This window comes from Fundulus heteroclitus, chromosome 17 (genome assembly GCF_011125445.2).
Source record: "Fundulus heteroclitus isolate FHET01 chromosome 17, MU-UCD_Fhet_4.1, whole genome shotgun sequence".
Classification (NCBI taxonomy): domain Eukaryota; kingdom Metazoa; phylum Chordata; class Actinopteri; order Cyprinodontiformes; family Fundulidae; genus Fundulus; species Fundulus heteroclitus.
The window spans coordinates 25,546,718-25,568,584 of record NC_046377.1 but is presented as its reverse complement, the minus strand read 5'-3'; the positions used below and the strand labels follow the sequence as shown (position 1 = coordinate 25,568,584).

Here is a 21,867-nt window from a genome sequence, read left to right as displayed (position 1 = left end):
TCATAGAAATAGATCAAGCAGACAGCACTTTGGGTTTCTGCTGCGGTTTTATTCTGAGACCCAGTTTAAGCTCAGCTCCTCTCCTGGTTCTGGTTCTGCTGGAGGTTCTCCTCCCTGTTAAAGGGGAGTTTTCCTCTCCACTGTCGCTTCATGCATGCTCAGTATGAGGGATTGCTGCAAAGCCATCAACAATGCAGACGACTGTCCACTGTGGCTCTACGCTCTTTCAGGAGGAGTGAATGCTGCTTGGAGAGACTTGATGCAACCTGCTGGGTTTCCTTAGAGAGGAAACTTTCTCACCAACCTGGAGGATCTGATGAAAGCTGACTTTGGAAAGAGCCTTTAGATGACGTGTTTTTAATTGGAGCTTTATGAATAAAAGTGATTTGTAATACAGATGCTCTTTTCACATGCTCTGTTTGTTTGATGCAAAAGCCCAAAATGTCATAAAGGTCTGAGATCACCAGGAAACTGATCCAGTTTTGTCTTGCTGGAGAATATTAATGAGCAGGAATGAATCAAAGCCAAAAATCCTCAGTCAGCCATACTTCTACATATTATTTTAGATTCACACACTTTATCACAGCTGTTAAGAGTGAATAATTGTGATGAGGACAGATGTGACTGGCTGGTGCTGTTGCTTTTATCATTTCTCCTGTTTTTCATTCGCTCACAGAGGTTTACTCTGGCTTCACTAGTGAATGTGAAATGATGCTTTGCTGCATCATTTTTATCTACAACGGTCAAATAAACTCCACAGATTCCCGCTTCTCTCCGACCAGGAGAGACAGAAGACGCACAGAGAGGTTTAGTGTCGTTTCAGTGAACACCTCCATGTGCGTTTTTATTTGTCTGCAACAGTAAAAACCTCCAACGTTTCTTTATTTCTCCTCTCCCTGTCCGCCGCCGCTGAGGCCACGGCTCCTCTGGGCGCACCGAGCCAGAGAGGTGCTGCCTGCCTCCCTGACTCTTTAAGAACTGGAGAAACCTGTGAAACAGAAAACTTAATAGGGTTCAAACTGCGGAGCAGACAAGGTCCAAACAGCATGGATGAAATAAATGAGCCGTTCTCCATCTACCAGCTCATGACTCAGTCTGGTCCCCTGCAGTGCGCACAGAGCGCGCGGAGCGCGCAGAGCGCGCAGCTCCGGTGCTGTGGGCCAGTCCCGGACCTGTTGCTCCTCCCTGCTGCCAGCACCTCCTCCTCAGCGCTGACTCTCTCCTCCAGTGTCTCCGCACACGCAGCAGAGGCGGCATGTCGTCCATCAGCTCCGTGATCCTGCAGGCCACCAGCTGCCTGTGCGGCGGTGGGGGGGCCATGCCGCTGCGGCAGCTGCAGCAGGAGCTGCAGGAGCGCTGCCGGCTCTCCGAGGGAGACTTCATCTACCTGATCCAGGGCTGCCCGCAGCGCTTCCTGCTGGTCCCTGAGGGCCACTCCTACACGGTGGTGGGCCGCACCTCCCTGCGGCTCTGCACCCCCTACAGCCGCGGGGGTCGGTGTGACGGAAGCTGCCAGCAGCTGCACCTGTGCAGGTTCTACGTCTTTGGCAACTGCAGGTTCGGGAAGGGCAGGTAAGCCGGGAGCTCCAAGTTCGGGTCAGAAACTTTAAAGTCATCGTTAAAAACCTGCTGGATGTTCGAAGACGGGTTTGAAGAGAAAGTCCGGACCACTTCCGGTTCTGGTACCGGTTCTGCCTCTAAAGAGGCAAAGCGAAATTTAAGGAAGGAGCTGAGCCCAGTTCCTGCTTTGAAACCGAGCCAGAACTTCTCTGCGGGTTCCGAGGATTTAAAGGTTTTTACATATTTTACTGGACCCAATATTTCTACATGGGTTAGAAAACAGAACCCAGAATGAAACGCGCTTGACAGGACGACGTCACTGTGACGTCATGAAACCGAGAGCCTTCATGTGAGTTTTAGTTTCTAGAGAAACGAAACCTCAGACACCAGCGTCCTAATTGGGCGGAACCGGACCGATCTGCAGGTTGAATGATGGCGCTTCTGTCAGAACCTTCTGGACTCCTGAGTCCACAACTTTAAACTTCTGTCTGGGTCTGAGCTCATCAAGAAGGAATGTTTATTATTATGTCGCCATGATGATATCTGCAAGAAATCATGTTCAACTCAACACGCCATGAGAAACTAAAGGCTGCAAAGAGTCTTTAGACCTGAATTTAAATGTATTTACCTGTATTTACCTGTCCGACAGGTAGCAGACAGGTACGGGTAGCAGACAGGTACGGGTAGCAGACAGGTAGCAGACAGGTACAGGTAGCAGACAGGTACGGGTAGCAGACAGGTAGCAGACAGGTACAGGTAGCAGACAGGTACGGGTAGCAGTCACCTTACAGAACCATACAAACTGTTGCTCAGATGTCCAAAAGAAGGCTCCCTGAGAAACTACAGGGTGCAAATACACAGCAGCATGTTAGACAGAGTAAACCAAGAAGCTGTGGAACCAGCAGCGTGTTTGGAACCAGATTCTGAACAGGGTTGCTGGTTTGATTCCCAGCAGGAGGCCATAGGTCTCACAGCTCTGGGAAAGAAGCTGTTTTCAGTCTAAATCTGATGTTCCTGCATCGTTTCCTGATGGAAGTGGCTCACACAGGCACCTGGATGAAATCTGTGGTGATACGTCTGGCCCTGTTCTGGAACCGTGTCTAGATCTTGTAGACGGTATCCCACAATCCCCTGCACTGACCCGTACCACGCTGTCCTGCTGAGACACTGGATGCCTTCAAGTGTGGCTCTGTAAAAGTTTATTAGCAGCTTTCCTGGCTGTCTCAGGGCTGCAGGCAGGTCCAGGGTGGATGCCACCTGTCTCCTGCTAGCCTGGAAGGACAGGCCGGCTTAGAGCATGGATGGATGGATGGATGGATGGCTCATAGATGGATGGATGGAGGATGGATGGATGGTACATAGATGGATGGATGGTACATAGAAAAGTACATTTTACTATTCAATGGTAAAACATAAAGTTTCAGCTTGTTTTAATAATCTAGATATTTATTAGCCTGTTTGTTTGCTCCTTGTAAATATATTTAATCAAACCCAGAGGATCTAGTTATCTTCAGCATTATCACATCATCCAGTAATAATGACGGTGGAACTGTGGAACCCCATCGGCCCCAGCCAGAGCTCCAGGGTGTACTAAAACCAGAACGTTGTCTTTGTTCTCCACAGGAAGCTGTGCAAACTGTCCCACGACGTTTGGTCGGATCATAATTTCAGGTTGCTGAGAGAATACACGTTGCACGAGCTGAAGGAGAACAAGCTGTTCCTGCTGCTGCTGCAGAACGACCCACAGCTGCTGCCTGAGGTAACCTCCACTCTGAGTCAGCTCACAGCACAGGAACCCTAGATAAAGCACCGTGTTTGGGTTTGGACCGGTCCTGGTCTGGCTCACGGTGTTCTCATGTGGGTCTAGACCTTTTCATATGCAGACCTGAGATGGGCCTGTATGACCAGAGGTACCAGCGCCTCAGCAGTGGGGTGATGGTTCAACTAGTTACCAATGAGTGAAGCTCTGCCATTAAGGTAATTAATAGAGCAGGTAGGGTCCCAGATGGACCCGTCACTAATAAGGCCATAAGGGTCACTAAGGGGGCCAATGAGGTCATTAATAGGGCTGCTGGAGCTATTAAAAGTCCAATTAGGGCATTAATTGACAGGTTAGGCTCACTAATAGAGCAATTAGGGTCATTAATAGGGCCTTTGAGGTCATTAAAGGGGCCTTTAGGGTCATCTGAGCAACTCACCTACCTTCTATTCAGCTCAATGTTTGGGTCATTGTATCTTGACATTCCAAACATGTTCATGATGTAAGATGATGGGTCACATGTCCCAAGGTGTGTTTGACTGAGAATCTACCTGGTGAGACGAGTCGGGGCTGCAGAGCGCGTGTTAGAGGGACGGAACATGAGTCCACCTCCTCTGCTTAGTGTTGGTTTCAGGTCTGAAGAAGTCTTTACCAGGATAGGTAAAATATGTTCAAAGCCTTCTGCTTAAGCTCTTAGGACTATCATGGTCTGGGTAATTTACATTTCCTGTTTTATTTTGAAAAGCTATGACTCATACTGTCTGTCTGTTCTGTCGTCCATCTCAGTTTATCTGTGAAGACGTCCCAGAGACAGTCTGTTCAGGTTAACGTCCAAACTGTCCAATGGGACCAAAAATGGAGATTCTTTTGACTAAAACTAAACCGTATCCAACAAGTTTGGAGCCGTTGATGGGCCCACGCCTGCCAACGAACAGCTGACGCTACAAAGAGCGTTCATGCTTCTGTTTGACGTGTCGGAACCAGTGGGACCAGTTTTCCTGCCCTGGCCTGCCTGGATGGATGGAAGGGAGGAGGACACGACTAATCCTGGAGGCAAAGTCAACAGAAGCCAAGACCAGGAGCAATATTTGAATAACCAAATAATAAAATAATAAGTAAATAAATGTATTAAATAAATAAATAAATAAACACAAGGGATCCTAGGCAGGTAAAGTAAAACTCTTTATTGTTCCCCACATGTTAAAAGCATTTTTGTCTAATTTCCTTTTGGACTTATACCGTTGAACTGAACTGAACTGAACTGAACTGAACTGAAGATCCATGAACCTGGTTTGAATCAGGAACAATAGATTTTGTCTTCACTGACTATAAAACAGCTTCAGTGACAGCAGCAATGTTCCAGTCCAGTTTGGATCTTCATCAGAACCAACATTTAACGGAGATACAGGAAACGTTACCTGACCCACTTATGGTTCTGATCCCTTCTCATGCTCTTCCACCTAATGATAGTTCTGATGAAATGTTCAGAACCTTTCTCCATGCTACCGTAGCTGTCTGACTGCTGCTGACCAGCGGCTCCATCCTAATACCTCCATCGGGTCAGAGCGGCCGTGATCACAGTGTCTGAGTAAAGCAGTCAGTGAGGAAGGAGGCAGGAAAGGAGCCTGGATGCTTCCTCTCACAGCTCCTTTAGCCTAGGAACCTCACATCGTCCCTTACCGCCGCTAACCCTAGACGTATCAGCACCTCACGGAAATTAAGTCTGGAGAGAAGGGAGCGCCATTTGTAAGTAGACCTATTTACCTTTCACAGGTTACAGGATCTGTTGGTCGTCCATGTGGAGTTTGGCCGTCTCCACCTTTGTTGTCCTCAGCAGATCTGATAGATGGTGGAACAGCTGACGCACCTTCCTGTGTTCTGCTTTGTGAGAGCTTCAGTCAGTCGCTACATTTGCTTAACTTGGGTGTTTTATAGCGATAGACCCGGATTTGTCTAAAATCCTCCATGTTTCTGTTTCCTAGCTAGGAGCAGGAGCTAGGAGCTAGGAGATAGAAGCAGGAGCTAGGAGGTAGGAGCAGGAGCTAGGAGGTAGGATCTAGGAGGTAGGAGCAGGAGCTAGGAGCTAGGAGATAGGAGGTCAGAGCTAGGAGCAGGAGCTAGGAGGCAGGAGCTAGGAGCAGGAGCTAGGAGCAGGAGCTAGGAGGTAGGAGCTAGGAGGTAGGAGCAGGAGCTAGGAGCTAGGAGCAGGAGCTAGGAGCTAGGAGATAGGAGCTAGGAGCAGGAGCTAGGAGCTAGGAGCAGGAGCTAGGAGCTAGGAGCTAGGAGCAGGAGATAGGAGCTAGGAGCAGGAGGTAGGAGCTAGGAGGTGTGTTTAAGGGTATTCGGATGGAGCCACTGTGTCTCTCACTGCTGGAGGACTTCCTGTTTTCTGTCCAATCAGAGTCCGGAGTGCAGCGAGACACGCCCACACTGTCATTTACTCCCAATAGATTTCCTCTCTGGGTGGTTCTGTAGAACCTGGACCTGAAGGTTCTGTTTTACCTGTCGGTTCTCCTGCATTAAGCACTACAGAACCTTCTGGTGTTTGGTTCTGGTTCTCATGGTTCAGGTGTTTATGTGATATGACCAGTAGTTTTGTCTGGTTAGAGCCGTGGTGCTGATGGAGGGAATCGCCGTAGTAACCAGTGACATGGCAGCATGGTTCCTACGCCCATCCATCATGGCCGCCTCCGGCGTTTTTAGCAGTCGTGGCGTCTGAATGGAACCTGGACACCGAGCTCAAATTCACTATTTTAGCTCCTAAAGAAACTTAACGGCAACAGGAAGACTTAAATATGTGCCCTTCAAAATAAAAGTCTGTGACCGTTGGATGTTCAGACTGGGGGGTGCGTTGGTAGACCAGAGAATAAATGTAGTTAAAATAAAATGAGGTTAGTTTAGAATCGGCCCTGATGACCGCCGGCTCTTCCTCAGGTGTGTGGCTACTACAACAAAGGCCCCGCCCCCCACGGCCGCTGCAGCTTCCAGGACTCCTGCGGGAAAGTTCACCTGTGTCAGCACTTCCTTCAGGGACACTGCAAGTTTGGACAGAAGTGCAAGCGACAGCACGCCATCGACCAGCATGCTCAGAGCATCCTGGAGCAGAGAGGGCTGAGCAGGGAGATCATCGCAGATCTGCCCACCATCTACAGGAACGTCCACCACCTGAGCGCCGCCGCCGCCCCCGCGTCACCTGCTGCTGAGTCACCTGCTGCTGCGTCACCTGCTGCTGGGTCACCTGCTGCTGCGTCACCTGCTGCAGACAGTGAGCTGAAACACATAAATATATAAAAAACAGTCCCATGAAAAGTGATAAAATGTTGTTTAGCAACAGAAATGACCTAAACCTGTGAGAGAAGTGGTATAAAACCAGCAACCTGTCGTCTTAACGGCAGAAAACCTGCTGCAGTAATTAGACTTTGGTTCTGGCCGGTTTCTGTCCGGTAAGAAGACGTTCTTTGTGTCTCTGTCTTTCAGGTTCTGCTTGGTTCTGCAAAGCAGCCCAGACGGACGAGACGGAGGAGATCTGCCTGCACTTCCTCAGGAACACCTGCCGGTTCCAAGGTGAGCTCAGCTCTGCCCAGCAGGAGCATCAGGCTGCACAGAGAACATGTCAGGGCTGAAGTTCTGCAGCGTTCATGTTTCTCGTAGAAAAGTGCCGCCGGGTTCACTTCCACCTTCCCTATAAGTGGGAGGTCCATGACGGCAGCTGCTGGTCCGATCTGGAGAACATGGAGGAGGTGGAGCGGGACTACTGCGACCCGGCAAAGACTCACAGGTGAGACAGGTGGGCTCAGCTCAGCGTGGCTTCATGAAGCCTCCTCTGAACATCTCTGCTTCTCCAGCTCAGATTATCAGCGGGTGGACTTCGTGACCATGACCTTGGAGTCCATGCCCGTCCGCCGTCTCTGCACGGCGTCCTCGGTGGCGAAGCCCCCCCACTACAGCCTGACCACTCAGTGGCTGTGGTACTACAGGGGGGAGCGGGGGGACTGGGTGGAGTACGGACAGCCGGTGGGTGGAAGCCGAGGTTCTGGGAGGATCTCAGGTGGATCCCAGATTCTGATATCATGTCATGGTTGTGTCAGGATGAGAAGCAGCTATCAACATCGGTGACATCCCAGACGCTGGAGGAGGCCTTTCTGTCTGGAACGTCTGAAGTGCCGATGATCAAAGGCCAGAAGGTTTACGTCATCTCCTTCAAAGGTACCTTCAGTCCACTGCTGTCTCACCTGCTTCTGCCTCTCAGGTAGTCTGGTAGTAGTGAGGAGGACTTTCAGCGAGCCTGAGGCCCGCTCTCAGCTCTCACACTAAACCTACACACCTGGTGGAGGTTACAAGCCGGCGTACCATGGAGAGTTGGGACTGTAGGGTTTATCTCATGGAACCGCTCCTCTGTGTCATAACTGAGTCACCAAACATCACAGTCACGGTTTTACTGCTAAAAATGATTAAAACTGCAACAAGCGATTGTTTTGAGGGGAATACAGTGCAGGAACCAAAATCTGAGAGGATTGATCAGAGCGCCAGGTATTGCCACAAATCAGTGATTAATGGAAAATAATATTGTTAAATATATCATTAATTATAGCACCTTGATGTGACTTTTTGTTACAGAAAATAAGTCATTTCATATTTTCAAAACCATTTCTTGATTGTCTTTTTTACAACTTCACCAACAGCTGCTGCTAGGTAAAAAAAAATCCACATGGCAGACAAAAGATAAAACAAAGACGTGCAAAACATCAGCTGATGCTTTCAGACATTATAAAATGCAAATACACTAAAGAAATTCAACAAAGCGGATAGAATCAAATTAAACCGGCTGATACTGTTAGAGGAAATTTCACTTTTATGAGTAAAAATAATAACCATGTTTGGTTTAAGGTGGCAGTATGATCTTAGGTCTTTTGTAGATCAAATATCTTCATCTTGTGGCTCAAAACGTCACATGCATCAATGAATTGTGGGTAATACACTTCAGTGAAGTCTGCATCAATGTGGACTTCAGCACAGTGTGGATGGAGGGCAAAGGAGGAGAAACACCGCTGAGGAGAACCAGGACACACTGATTGGCTGAGCCTCCACCTGACCGGAGAGAGCTGATTGGCTGAGCCTCACCTGACCAGAGAGAGCTGATTAATCATTAATCTGTAGGTTACATAAACTGACGGAGCAGCTACGTTGTTATTTTAATTAATTCTGATGTATAAATGAACGTATCATCAGCATATAAAGGTATTTTGGTGGACTTTAGTCTCTGTTCTCTGTTGGAAAGGACTAAATAAATGGAGCGTAACGCAGATCATTGGGGAACTCCATGGTTTGTTGTCAGGAGCTCTGATGGTTCCATCTTCTGCTCCGCAGACATGTACCAGAGGCATGTTCCCAAACACAAAACAAAGAGGAGAGTCTGCCGTCGCCCTCGCTTCGTCTCCCAGGCTGAGGTGGCCAGGCTGGTGGCTCATGGACACAAACGCTGCGGATGATTTCCTCAGCTCCGTTTTCTGCTTTCAGCTCGTCTGTAACTGTGGATCTGATGGAGCTGGAGCTCCGCGTGACAATCACACCGCCAGACAGGAAGCTAACTTCCACATTTTTATTACTTATAACCACAGAAACGCGCTCAGCGTTTACCTTTAGCCTCAGCAGGTATCTTTAAGAATGTGGTATTTTATTTTCAGACTAAGTTTGTTGTAATCAGCAGTCTGCTCTGTTCCCCAGCAGCAGCTGGTGCCTCCGGTTATTTCGTGTTCTGCTGGTCCTCCACCTCAGGCGGAGCTTTTCTCCATCACTTAGAGACTCAGATGTTCCTCAGAAAGCATGAAGACAGGATGTCCGGCTGGGTTTAGGTGTGGAACCACCTGATGGGTTCTAGTGGGCATCAACCTGCTTCACTGAAGCTGGAGATCGCTGTTACTGATGCTGTAATGTCTGCGTCACGTTTCCTCGCCTCCTAAAGCACTTTGTGAATCAAACTGCACTGTATGCACTTCCTTCTCTCTTATCGGCAGCATTATTTTGTCTTTTTTCATGAGAACTCTGCTCTTCATGCTCTGCCTTCTGTAACGTGTTTAATGTGAACATGGTGTCAAACATCCACTGACTTACTGTAAATTTCTCAGCTTACTCAGTAAAACGTTGGATTTTCTGTCGTGTCTCGTCTGACTGTCTGGCAGAGCGAGTCCATTCAGGGGAGAACCTCTGGTTCTGAGGTTTACTCTTTAACAGAACAACTCCCAGCAGCTGCAGCATCACAGTGGAGCTGACCTATTTAATAGCCAAACAGCGCCCCCTGTCGGCAGGAATCTACACAGCCTTTACATTTACCATCAGTCTGAAAGAATGTCCATTTTTACCAACATTTTAAATAGATTTCTGAACTTAAACTGAGCAGAGGAGCCTCACAGCTGCTGCTCCTCAACATTCACCAAGAACGTCCAGATCTGCTCAGACTCCTGTTTCATCCAATGTTTCAGTCCACCATGGCGGTTCTGTGGGTTTCATCTGGGAGTCCTGGTCAGGCCAGAGCTGTCTGATGGACACGTCCTCCTCCTGGCTAAAGGGGCCAGTGGTCCAGGGCCCCTTCTGAAGCTAGAAGTCAACCCCTCCATAGAAAATGCACACAACTCCAGAATTTAATCACTTTCTTTTCTAAGGGTGTGAATATGACCAGAGAACCCAGCTGGAACCGTTCTACCTGGTTCTGATGGACTTGCTCTGGTCCAACTTGCTGCGCAGATCACAACGCTCTTGTTCTGCAGATGTTCCCAGCAGATGTTTCTGCAGGGTCTTCTTCTTCTTCTTGATTTTTATTGCCGATTGGCAAAAAAAACATTTAGGTGAGCATTACCGCTACCATACCATACCATACCAGCTTTTTTTATAAAGCACTTAAAAACAACCACAGTTGATACAAAGTGCTGTACAATCCAAAAACACAACAAAATAAAAATAATTATAATTAAAAGTAGTTTAAAAACAAAGACATACACTTTAAACTAGATCTCGCTGGTGTTGAAAGCCAAGTTAAATAGATGGGTTTTAAGACGAGCTTTAAAAGTGGACAGAGAAGGGGCCTCTCTGACCTGCAAAGGTAAGTCATTCCATAATTTGGGGCCCATAACTGAGAAAGCCCTGTCCCCTCTGAGCTTCCTTTTTGTTCTCGGTACCTCCAAGAGCAGCTGATTTGCTGACCTGAGAGACCGATGGGGTATGTGGAGATGAAGAAGCTCAGTGAGGTAAGCCGGGGCAAGATTATGCAATGATTTAAAAACAAACATAAGAATTTTAAAATGAATCCTAAAATATACAGGCAGCCAGTGAAGTGAGGCCAGGACAGGGGTCACATGGTCCCTTTTTCGGGTACCTGTCAACAAACGTGCAGCAGCATTTTGTACTAGCTGCAGACGTGAGAGCAGCGCCTGACTGACTCCCAGATAAAGTGCATTACAGTAGTCCAATCGAGTTGAAATAAAAGCATGGATCACTGTTTCAAAATGCTGCCTGGAAAGAAAAGATTTCACTGACGCCAATCGCCTTAAATGGTAAAAGCTGGACTTAACCACGGCTCTAATTTGGCTGTCCAATTTAAAATCACTATCCACCTTAAAACCAAGATCTGTAATAACAGGTTTAAAATATTCCTCCAAAGGTCCCAGGTCAACAGAGGAGGACTCACAGGAGCCACTGGGTCCAAACACCATCACCTCTGTTTTGTTTTCATTAAAGTTTAAAAGTTCAAGGCCAACCAAGCTTTAATATCTCCTAGACAAGCCAGGAGATGTTTGATTGACCGTACATCCTGCTGCTTTATGGGCAAATAAATCTGACAATCATCAGCGTAAAAATGAAAAGAGATCCCATGTTTCCTAAGGATAGATCCCACAGGCAGTATATAAAGAGAGAAAAGCAGTGGGCCAAGAATTGAACCCTGTGGGACACCATAAGACATTGAGGCAATAGATGATTTAGAGCCACTAATATTCACCGAAAAAGTTCTCTCCTCCAGGTAAGACCTGAACCATTTAAGAACAGTGCCATCTGGTATGGAGTGTGGACCGCATGACCAAAAAAAAAAACCTATATCCTATTATACAACCTACTCCGTTTCAAAAACTCAAATATGACCTGGTATCCTCTGCTTCCTGATTCCTTTCGCAATAAATCAACAATATCAAGTTTGATTTTCATGTTACTAAGTTTACCTGTTTCTCTGAATCCAATATTTATTACAATTCAAAATGACATGTTCCACAGTCTCATCTTCCCCACGGTCACATTTCCCTGTCTGATGTTTCCCTCAAAAATAATGATCTATTCAATCCAGTGTGTCCCATTCTAAGCCGTGAAATAATTATCTCTTCTCTCCTCTTCCTTTCTGTTATTCTCATTTGTCCAATTCTCGTTTGTATTTTATAAAGCCACCTTCCTTTCTTTTCTTCATCCCATAACTTTTGCCACCTATCTTTGGCTTTTTGTTTAATTATACCCTTTATTTCTGTTATACCAAAACTAACATTAATATCTACCCTTACCTTATTTGTACTCTCCTTAGCCATTCTGTCTGCCATTTCATTTCCTTTAATCTCATTATGTGCCGGAACCCAAACAAAATTTACTACTAACCCCATCATATTTATTCTGTATTTCAATTAATATATCTGGTTTACTGTCTGACTGATTATTTTGCAAACTGATTAATGATGAACTAGAATCTGAGCAAATGATAGATTTTAATGGTCTTACCTCTTCCACCCATTGAACTGCTAAAAGCAAAGCTAGCATTTCTCCTGTATATACTGAAACTCCATCACTAATCCTTTTTCCTACCTTAATATGAAACTGTGGTATTATAAATGCTATCCCTACCCTATTAGATGTATTTTTTGATGCATCTGTATATATTTGTATATAATTATAATATTTATTTAAGTGTTCTAGTACTATATACTTATTCATAATATGATATTTATCTTTTTCCTTCTTTTCTAATAATGAAAGATCAACTTTAGCATCAGGAAGTATCCTGTTGTTAACGGAACTGTCTGACATATATCTAACTGATTTAAGTTAATTTCATTAACTTTATTTTTTATTACCCATCCAAAGCTCTTCATTGTTTCTTTTCCTTTTCCCATCCAGGTTTAAGCACCTCTAATGTTGGATGATCCTTCCTTTGTCCCTGTAAATCTGACCAGTAGTTTATTGATAATTGATCTCTTCTAACTTTAAGAGGCATTTCTCCCATTTCAACCTGTAATGCTGCTGTTGATAATGTTTTAAAAGCTCCAGTACATATTCTTAAAGCCTGATGTTGAATAATATTTAACTTATGGAGGTTTGTATCTGCTGCTGAGTTATAGACTATACATCCATAGTCAAGTACTGACCTGATTAACCCAGTATAAATTGCTTTTAATGATTTTCTATCAGCTCCCCACTCTGTTAAACACCTCATTATATTTAGTACCTTTCTACATTTATCGATTATTTTCTTAATGTGCACACCCCCATGTCATTCTTTCATCAAACCACATCCCAAGAAATTTAAATTGTTTAACTCTTTGCAAATCCTGACCATATAATTTTAAGTTAGCTTTTCCATCAACTCTTTTCTTTGTAAAAAAAACATTGTTTTAGTTTTCTCTACAGAAAATTTTAATCCCCATTTATATGACCATTTTTCTACAACTGCAATTGCTCCCTGAAGTTTCTTTACAATAAATTCAAAATTTCTTCCTCTTTTCCACATTGCTCCATCATCTGCAAATACTGAGAATCCCATTCCAACCTCTTTCTGCAGGCTCTCCCCGTGCATGCCTGGTTTTCTCTGGGTTCTCCAGCTCCTCCCACTGTGTAGAAACATGTTCTGTTTTCTGGCCGGTTGGTTCTGTGATGAACTGGTGCTGCCCGGGTTGGACTGGGCCTGCTGGATCACAGCGGAGGAGGAGCTACTGTGGCCATCAAGCTGAGGTCTGATGACCTCCAGAAGCTCCTGTGATGATGCTGCTTGTAGTGACCGACGCGTCCCAGCAGGCGGCGCTGCTGCTGCGCGCAAAGGTTCTGGAGTCATTTTCTAGTTCTGGTGGAGAAACTGTTTAAATCAAATAAGCGGGGTGTGGAACAAATATCCCGGTCCTGGACCTGGTCCTGGACCTGGTCCTGGACCTGGACCTGGACCTGGACCTGGACCTGGACCTGGACCTGGTCCTGGACCTGGACCTGGACCTGGACCTGGACCTGGACCTGGACCTGGACCTGGACCTGGACCTGGGTCCGGTTCCTCCAGGACTGACTGGACCTGGGTCCGGTTCTGTCTGACTGATCCAGGACCTGCCTGTGGTTCTCTCTGGATCAGAACCCGAGCCGGACATTTTCCTGGGCTCTGATTGGTTCTCCTGCTCAGCTTTACAAGCGGCAGCGTCTCTAAAAATATCCGGAACCGGGGTCCGGGGTTCTGGGCGGCCCCGCCCCCTGGCCCGCCGCGGACCAATCAGCTGCAGGCTGGCTCTGTGCGGGTCTGGATGGGTCTGGTCATGGTGGGGGGGGGGGGGGGGGGGGTCATTCCTGGGAGTCCGGCTCAGTGACGCGGAGCTCCTTAAACCTCCGGGTCTCCGGGACCCAGCCTCAGTCAGTCCGGGTCACAGTCCCGCAGCAAGCGCCGCTTCATCCGAACCAACCGAACTTTGTGGATCCTCCCCGCGGGCCGGACCTCTGCTTCTGGACCCTGTGATCCTGGTTCTGCCCCCTCCGGTATAAAAGCAGCAGCATGATGAAGAACAGCGGCTTCCTGGAGCCGCAGCAGCTCTTCTTCCACGGCCCCGCGGAGGAAGAGGAGGAGGAAGAGGAGGAGGAGATGCCGGCCACCGAGAAGGACCTGGCGGAGGACGCGCCCTGGAAGAAGATCCAGCAGAACACCTTCACCAGGTGGTGCAACGAGCACCTGAAGGTGCTCAACAGGCGGATCGCGGACCTGCAGAAGGACCTGAGCGACGGGCTGAAGCTGATCGGGCTGCTGGAGGTGCTGAGCCAGAAGAAGATGTACAGGAAGTATCACCTGAGGCCCAACTTCCGTCAGATGAAGCTGGAGAACGTCTCCGTGGCGCTGGAGTTCCTGGAGAGGGAGCACATCCGGCTGGTCTCCATCGGTAAGAGGTTCCGCCCGGGCTGGGAGCTCCATGTGGTTCTGAGGGACCACATGGAGGTGTGAGGAGACCTGGTTCCACGGCGGCCCGCTGGGGTTCCTTAAAGGCTGCGAATCGTGAAGAGGTTCTGAATGGAAATCTAGAAGGTTCTACTGGGGTTCAGAAGATAGCTGTTAGGATGCAGATAGAGGTCCAGCTGGATCTGTAGCAGTTCCTCGGTCTCCAGGCGGGTCAGAGGAACATCACACAGGAACCTGAGCAGCCTGGAAGTGGCACCAAGGTACCTTTAGATCCTCAGATGTTCCAGGAGCTTCTGGGCTGTTGAGGAACTCCTCTAAAGCTTTCAGGTGCTTTGGAGGAGAAATGAGATGTTTGCGGATGTTCCTCAGAGCTGTAGAGGAGTGTTCCTGATGTTTGAGCTGCTCAAGCAGAACCGTGGATGAAATGGAGAACCTCTTCAGATCTTTGGGTTCTTATCCTGCAGGTTGAGGTTTTAGGACATGGAACGTTTTTAAAGGCGTCACTCTGGACGTTCAGCAGAAGAACGTTTGAAGGTTCTAGTTCCTCAAAGACCCGGTCCAGTTCTAGAAGGTCATGGAGGAGTCAGATGTCTCTTTACATATTTTAGGGGGATTCAGGAGACCTGGAAGATGTTTTAAAGGTATTGAAAATGTTCTGGTTCTGTTTGGGTTCTTTAGGTGGAACGTCTCTTAGCGAGGTTTCCAGAGAAGATCAGTTCCTGGAGATCATCTCCAGGAACTGATCGAGTTGTTGGAGACGTTCTCCAGGAGCGTTTGTGGGTCTGCAGCCTCAGCTGCTGGTTCTGGTCCTGCCTGCAGAACCTCCTGCAGCACCTCCTGCAGAACCTCCTCTCAGGCATCTCCAGAAGCAGCGGACGGACCTGCAGCTGCTGGACGGAGCGCAGCAGGCGGGGGGGGCGGGGGGGGGGGGGGGGGGTGATTGATGGAGGACAGCTGAGCTGGGCCACGTCTGCTCAGACAGCTGCTGGAAATAGACGCAGGGAGGAGACCCCCGAGGGGTCCGCAGGGCCGGCCCCAGCTGCTGGGGGCCGGGGGCCACGGCCCAGGGGCCCCTCATGGTTACAAATAGAACCCAGGGTGCGGTTGCTTTTTAAGGCTCCGTCTGGTCAATCTGAAATAATCTCAAAGTTTTTATTGAGCTCCTGAAACGGAGCTCAATAATTCTCTCTGTCTGGTTTTATCTGCTTTGGATCTGGATTCATGTTTGATTCCAGATTTTCTTGTTCTGGTGGCAGAAAATCTCTAAAACCTTCATTTTTCCATCAGTTTGGATTTAGATTCTTTCCTCCTTGATTTTCTCTTAATCTTTTCTATTTTCTTATTATTAGTTTGATCTCTTTAAAGTTTTTGGGTTCGTTTCAGGACTTTTAGGGTTCTGCTCATTTCTACGGTTCTGATTTCTCTCCCTCTCTGGGGGTTTCATTGTTTCTGGAGTCTCGTGTTTCCTTCTTGTTAGTCTGTGGTGTTTGGACCTTTCAGGAGTTCTCTTGTTTTATTCTAGACGTTCCGCTGGTTTATCGGTTCTTGTTTTATGATCTGGATCCATTGAGTTCTGCCCAGTTTTCCAGAGTTCTAGCAGAGATCCCAGTGTGAGGGTCCATTCTTGTATTTTCTAATTCTGTCTCTACGTGTTTGTCTGTCAGTGTAATGGTTGCCATGTGTTGCAGCAGTCAGCTCTCAGGAATGTCCATCTGAAGCCAGACCCCCCCCCCCACACACACACACACACACACACACACACACACACACACACACACAGTAACACACACACACACACACACACACACACACACACACACACACACACACAGTAACACACACACACACACACACACACACACACACACACACACACGCTGCTGTTTTTGGAGCGTGACTCCTGGGACTTCCTGTGAAGCTTCAGGTTGGATCTGTCAGGAGCTGACCAGGAACTGACACCTGATCCTGGAGCTGCTCGACCTTCCATCAGCGGTTCTGTGTTCTGCTCAGCAGCGGTCTGTGTTCTGCTCAGCAGCGGTTCTGTGTTCTGCTCAGCAGCGGTTCTGTGTTCTGCTCAGTGCTCAGCAGTGGTTCTGTGTTCTGCTCAGCAGTGGTTCTGGGTTCTGCTCAGCAGCGGTTCTGTGTTCTGCTCATCAGCGGTTCTGTGTTCTGCTCAGCAGCGGTTCTGTGTTCTGCTCAGTGCTCAGCAGTGGTTCTGTGTTCTGCTCAGCAGTGGTTCTGGGTTCTGCTCAGCAGTGGTTCTGTGTTCTGCTCATCAGCGGTTCTGTGTTCTGCTCAGCAGTGGTTCCCGTCTGCAGCAGTCATGGTAGGCGGGGTCCACGCTGGACATGTGTCTGTCCCGCAGAGACACACAGGAGACACAGTCATGCATGAACTCTGACCTCAGGACTAATTAACCCAATAATCCAGTTTCTGAGCTGGAGAGAAGCCACACAGACTGGAGGAAACATGAAAGCTCCAGCTGGGAGGCCGGGATTCATACCCAGGACCTTCTCGCTGGCAGGGAACCGTGCTAACCACCAGGAAGCCGGGTCACTTTGGATCTTTGAGGCCTTCACTGATTAAAGTCTCCTTCATCAGTTAACAGACCAGCTCCACAGGATGATCCAGTTTATCCTGTTTCCACTGAACTTTTCCTGTCAGCAGATCGAAAAATGAGTCCATCTCCAGCAGAGCCAGTTTAGGTTGATCCTCTTCCTAAAGCAGTCCTAGAACCTTACCTGGTTCCAGCAGCCGTTCTCTGAGAACCGCTGCTAGACGCTTAAGTTCTGGAGGTTCATTAAGGTCTGGAGGCTCGTTAAGGTCTGGAGGTTCGTTAAGTTGTAGAGGCTCGTTAAGTTCTAGAGGCTCATTAAGGTCTGGAGGTTCGTTAAGTTGTAGAGGCTCGTTAAGTTCTAGAGGCTCGTTAAGGTCTGGAGGTTCCTTAAGGTCTGGAGGCTCGATAAGGTCTGGAGGCTCGTTTAGGTCTGGAGGCTCGATAAGGTCTGAAGGTTCTAAAGTTCTGGAGGTTCATTAAGGTCTGGAGGCTCGTTAAGTTCTAGAGGCTCGTTAAGTTCTGGAGGCTCGTTAAGTTGTAGAGGTTCGTTAAGGTCTGGAGGTTCATTAAGGTCTGGAGGCTCGTTAAGTTCTAGAGGCTCGTTAAGTTCTGGAGGCTCGTTAAGTTCTAGAGGCTCGTTAAGGTCTGGAGGTTCCTTAAGGTCTGGGGGTTCATTAAGGTCTGAAGGTTCGTTAAGTTCTGGAGGCTCGTTAAGGTCTGGAGGCTCGTTAAGTTGTAGAGGTTCGTTAAGGTCTGGAGGTTCATTAAGGTCTGGAGGCTCGTTAAGTTCTAGAGGCTCGTTAAGGTCTGGTGGCTCGTTAAGTTCTAGAGGCTCGTTAAGTTGTAGAAGTTCATTAAGGTCTGAAGGTTTGTTAAGGTCTGGAGGCTCGTTAAGTTGTAGAGGCTCGTTAAGTTCTGTGTTAGCTGCAGACTCAGGCTGGGGGAAGTATTTGTTTTAGGAATGTAAATTCAAGGCTGACTGGATCATTTCTGCCTTGTGCTGGTTCTGAAACACGCAGGTGTTGATACCTGCAGAACCGTCAGTAAACGTCTGCGGCTGTTTAACCAGCACTCTGCAGTCAGACGTGGGTTCCTGAAACATCTGAGTAAGGAACCTCCAGGAGGGAAGCTCCTCTGTTGGACCAGAGGTTGGAGAAAAGCTCGTCTTCTGAAGCAGAGCGGACATGCTGACATGAGTTTGTTTTATTTATTTAGCTTTAATTTTATCCGTAGGTTAAGTTTAGAACAGAAAGTGGCAAATAAGTAAATGACATGTACAACAACATAAACACTTTTATTTTTAACATGTTTAACATTATATTACATCACCGCTGCTGATTTCACTGCTTCCTGTGATCTAGAACTTTGTGTTCCACGGTTCCACGGTTCCACGGTTCCACCCTCTATCGGCTCTCATTTGCTGCGGACCCCACAGGTGGAGGCGGCCTGTGATCCACATGATGACCAACAGGAGGTGAAACGTCTCCTTCCTAGTGGCGCTCGCTTCTCTCCGACGTTAGCCTCCGTCAGAAAGTGCTGATACGTCATGTCACGCAAAGGATTGTGGGAGTCCTCACAGCTCCTAACGAGGTTCCTAGGTTCCTCCCTGCCTCTGCCATTGAGACGGACCTTTGCAGGCCTGCTCCCAGTGAGCGTGTGTCCTGTTCTGGGCTGGAGACGTCCAGGTGGAGCGCTCCTCTGATGGGGCAGACCCAGACATGCAGAGGAGCAACAGGCCGGGAACCTGGACCTTCCTGGTTCCTGGTTCTTCTAAATGTAGTGAATATTATCTTATTTACAGCATCAGAAACTCTAATTATCTAATTGCATCGTTTGGGATTTAAAACAACTTTTGCCTTTTCTCCTCCGGTCCTGATTTAATATTTTCCACAATTGAGGTCGTCTCTTCGTCTGCATCTAGCAGGCTTCCCTCATGGAGCGCCCCGCACCGCCCCGGTACCGGTACCGCCCTGGTGCCGCCGCTCTGGTGCCACGACCCGGTGCTGGTACCGCCCCGGTACCGCCGCCCTGGTGCCACGGCCCGGTACCACGGCCCGGTACCACGGCCCGGTACCGGTACCGCCCTGCTGCCGGTGGCCTCCAGGGCGGCGCTGGCGCTCCCGGCTGGTCTCCTGGAAGCCGTCTCAGCTGCTGCAGAGACGCTCGTCCAACGTCTTTTGGACGGACACCGTTAGCAACAGTTGTCGGCCGCCTGCAGAGCCGAGTCCAAACGGGTCAGCTGCTGAACAGATGCAGCTGCAGGGAAGGACCATAAATTACTAAAGGTTCTCCTCAGAACCGGTCCCGCTGGTCCCTTCTGTCATTAGAACATGGATCGGACCGTCCAGGATCAATGAGTCCAGTGACCCGCTGGACTTGTTCTGGTCTTTCTGGACTTCCTGCCTGAAGATGATGATCCGCTGATGGTACCGATCCCAGGGATGATTGGACCTCTCAGCTCGGATTGCTTTAGTGTCAGCGAGGCAGACGGGGATGAGACCAGAGACGGAACCAGGGACAGAACCAAAGCAGAACCAGCTCTGAGGAGGAGCTGAGGAGGACCAGGCAGGAGCGTCCTCCTGCCTGGTCCTCCTCAGGTCCTCCTCAGGTCCTCCGGCAGCAGATCTGCTGACTGTCACGCTGCCGCTCAGCAAACAAAGGGTCCATTCACACGGCGCCCCACTCCCACTCTGAGACACTCTCATGATCTCTGGTGGGGGGGGCAGCTGTGGTCACAGTTGCTGCAGCAGATGGACGAACATCACAGACCGGCTCTGATTGGTCGGTTTGGTTCCGAGCAGACCTGCTCCTCCAGAACAGGAAGTGACGAGCAGACGAGGTCCAGAAGGCGGAGCTGACCCATTCCTGGGAAAGATCCCAGAACCACCACAGAGTTCTAAAGGGTCGGTCCCGGTCCGGTTCTGGCATGTTCTGTCTGGGTTCCATCATTAGCCCGTACAAAGAGACCCTAAAGAGCCACTGGGCCTTTACAGAACCGAAACAGAACCAAGATTATTTCACCTGGGCCCGTTCATCTTATGGCAGAGCTGTGATCAGAACCCTCGGTATGATGATTGTAAGTTCTGGATGTTCTGGTTCCGGTTCTTCTGTATTTATAAAGGAGTCCAAACTACCTGATTTAATGTTTTAGAACTTTTATATTTGTTCTTATGATAGCTGTTTCTGGGTTTGGTTCTGGTTTGAAATGAACGTTAAATGTGCTGCTGAGTGGGTTCTGGTGAGTTGGGTCACTGGGTTCTGGTTCTGGAGGAACATGTTCTCCGTGCTCGTTGATGAACTTCCATGTGGGATCTAAAGTGAGATCCAGGAGATCTGGAGCAGACGTTGGAAGAGCCGCCCTGCAAAGAGGTCCGTCTGCAAATACCCAGAACCAAGGAGAACCAACGGTGACTCCGGTCAGAACCAGAGAGAGGTTTCACAACATAAACATTAGAAAAATAAAAAGCCAGATGTGAGCAGAGAGAACTCTGATCAAGAACCAGGAACCAGAACCAAAGTGAACCGACCCAAAAGAACCCAAGCATGGCTAAACATTTCAACGCTTTGGTTCCTCTTCGTGGGTTCTGCTGGTTCCAGAACCACACCAGCTGAGCGCGGGGAACCGCAGGAAGGATTCAAACCAGCAACCGGTGTCAGGCCCAGAGGTTTGTGGAGTCTGACCTGCTGCCGCTAGCCAGCTCCCATGATGCACCTGGCTGTCAGACATCCTGTCTGCGCTGAAAGGTTCCTGCTGGATAAAGCTCGTCGTTTGGCAGCCATCTGGAGGTTCTGGTGTTTCTGAAGGTTCTGGTGTGTCAGAAGGTTCTGGTGTTTCTGAAGGTTCTGGCGTGTCTGAAGGTTCTGGTGTGTCTGAAGGTTCTGCCGTGTTTCTGAAGGTTCTGGTGTTTCTGAAGGTTCTGGTGTTTCTGAAGGTTCTGGTGTGTCTGAAGGTTCTGGCGTGTTTCTGAAGGTTCTGGTGTGTTTCTGAAGGTTCTGGTGTGTCTGAAGGTTCTGGCGTGTCTGAAGGTTCTGGTGTGTCGGAGCCTAACCAGAGGAGCTCCAGGTGTCCATCTTCTGCATCATTTCATCTCCTGTGGTCCTCTAGGACCTCCTCTCCTGAGGCTGAAGCTGCTGATCCATCGTTCTTCTTTTAGTCTCTCAGGTCTTTACAGTAGGACTGGATCCCTCAGACGGGTCCAGGTCGGGTTCTTTAGCCCTGACAGCTTCAGGTCCGGCTCAGTTTGGACCGGTCCTGCAGTCAGAACCTGAAGCCCAGCTTTCACCAGAGTGACGGCAGCTCAGAAACATTCCCGTTGGTGCGTGAGAAGGTCTCCAGCAGCGCTCATCAATCTTCTTCATTCTTTCCCCGCGCCGTCATGCCGTCCTCCTCCCATAATGCCTTTCTGTCTGAGCGTCCCATTACCCGTTTTCTCCGACCCCCCCGGGCCTGCTGGGTGGAGGGGGGCCGTCTCGCTCTCTCACTATCAGGACTTCATTGTTGCCGCTCGCCGACCTTCAGCCTGTTTGTTTGGTAACCATGGCGACCAGCGAGCGAGGCGCTAACGAGCGGGACGAGCTGTGCTCTAACAAACGAGCCGTTGTGAAGAATCCGTGGCTGATTGTGCTGCTTCCTGCCTCACAGTGGATGCTTTAACGCCTGAAGACGAGAAGATGGAGACGCTGTGACCCCAGACTCTGCCTGGAAGGCTTCAGCAGGACCTTCTGGTCCCAGATCCTTCATTTTCCACCACTGAGAGGAAGGCCAGCAGCTCCTGTTTCCTGCACACAGATTACAGCAACACTCCAAAAACAACATTTCCTCTC

The 21,867-nt window shown here is 48.7% G+C and overlaps 2 protein-coding genes across 8 annotated transcripts in view; both read left to right on the top strand.

The window, feature by feature from the left end:
• Positions 1-1,216: 1,216 nt before the first annotated feature.
• parp12b (poly (ADP-ribose) polymerase family, member 12b) lies at positions 1,217-9,470 on the top strand. Its single transcript, XM_021323690.2, has 8 exons — positions 1,217-1,572; positions 3,184-3,319; positions 6,254-6,584; positions 6,797-6,883; positions 6,971-7,097; positions 7,165-7,333; positions 7,408-7,525; positions 8,687-9,470. The coding sequence occupies exons 1-8, from the start codon at positions 1,256-1,258 to the stop codon at positions 8,806-8,808; spliced, it is 1,407 nt and encodes a 468-aa protein (XP_021179365.2). The 5' UTR covers positions 1,217-1,255; the 3' UTR covers positions 8,809-9,470.
• A 4,402-nt stretch (positions 9,471-13,872) lies between these two features.
• The window catches only part of LOC105936108 (filamin-C), a 43,245-nt gene continuing 35,250 nt past the window's right edge, over positions 13,873-21,867 (top strand). For 4 of the 7 annotated variants that reach the window (XM_021323687.2, XM_021323685.2, XM_021323682.2 and 1 more), the window contains exon 1: positions 13,873-14,469. In XM_021323687.2, coding sequence (XP_021179362.2) covers positions 14,091-14,469 — 379 coding nt within the window. In that variant the 5' untranslated portion in view covers positions 13,873-14,090. The remainder of the gene's footprint in view (positions 14,470-21,867) is intronic. The other 3 variants (XM_012876760.3, XM_021323688.2, XM_021323686.2) reach the window with 1 other exon arrangement.